Source organism: Sinocyclocheilus grahami, unplaced genomic scaffold, assembly GCF_001515645.1.
Source record: "Sinocyclocheilus grahami isolate Dianchi unplaced genomic scaffold, SAMN03320097.WGS_v1.1 scaffold183.1, whole genome shotgun sequence".
Lineage (NCBI taxonomy): Eukaryota > Metazoa > Chordata > Actinopteri > Cypriniformes > Cyprinidae > Sinocyclocheilus > Sinocyclocheilus grahami.
Genome location: NW_015505362.1, coordinates 1,388,521 through 1,388,904, shown reverse-complemented (window position 1 = coordinate 1,388,904; position 384 = coordinate 1,388,521). Strand labels below are relative to the sequence as shown.

Genomic DNA, 384 nt, shown 5'->3' with positions numbered 1-384 from the left:
TTTTTATTTATTAATTTATTTCAAAGTACAGTAAATTGAAAAAGCAGTGCACTTACTGAGAAATATTACAGTAATGTCATGATAGGTCAGATAAGTCTTCACCATGGCCTGGATGAGTAACCTAAACTTCATATTTCAAATATGAGCACTCACTGGGCTATATTTATGATTTGTCCATATATGAACATGCTGTTTATAACTTTGAGGGTCATTATATGAGCATGAAATAAGATTCGTATGTGCAGTGATCACTGAGGTTTAATTGCCCAATAAAAGCCTGCCAGAGATATTTTTTTCATTTGGAATGACTGTTACAGTCCATCTCTGGTAATTCATCTTGGTTTTTAATGTCCTGCTTGACAAACTTCTCAAATTGGTCAAGAG

General features: G+C 33.3%; 1 protein-coding gene across 1 annotated transcript in view; it reads left to right on the top strand.

The window, feature by feature from the left end:
* The first annotated feature begins 103 nt into the window (after nucleotides 1-103).
* Nucleotides 104-384, top strand: part of LOC107594455 (myosin-2-like) — a 12,552-nt gene continuing 12,271 nt past the window's right edge. The window contains exon 1 of the mRNA XM_016284510.1: nucleotides 104-116. Coding sequence (XP_016139996.1) covers nucleotides 104-116 — 13 coding nt within the window. The remainder of the gene's footprint in view (nucleotides 117-384) is intronic.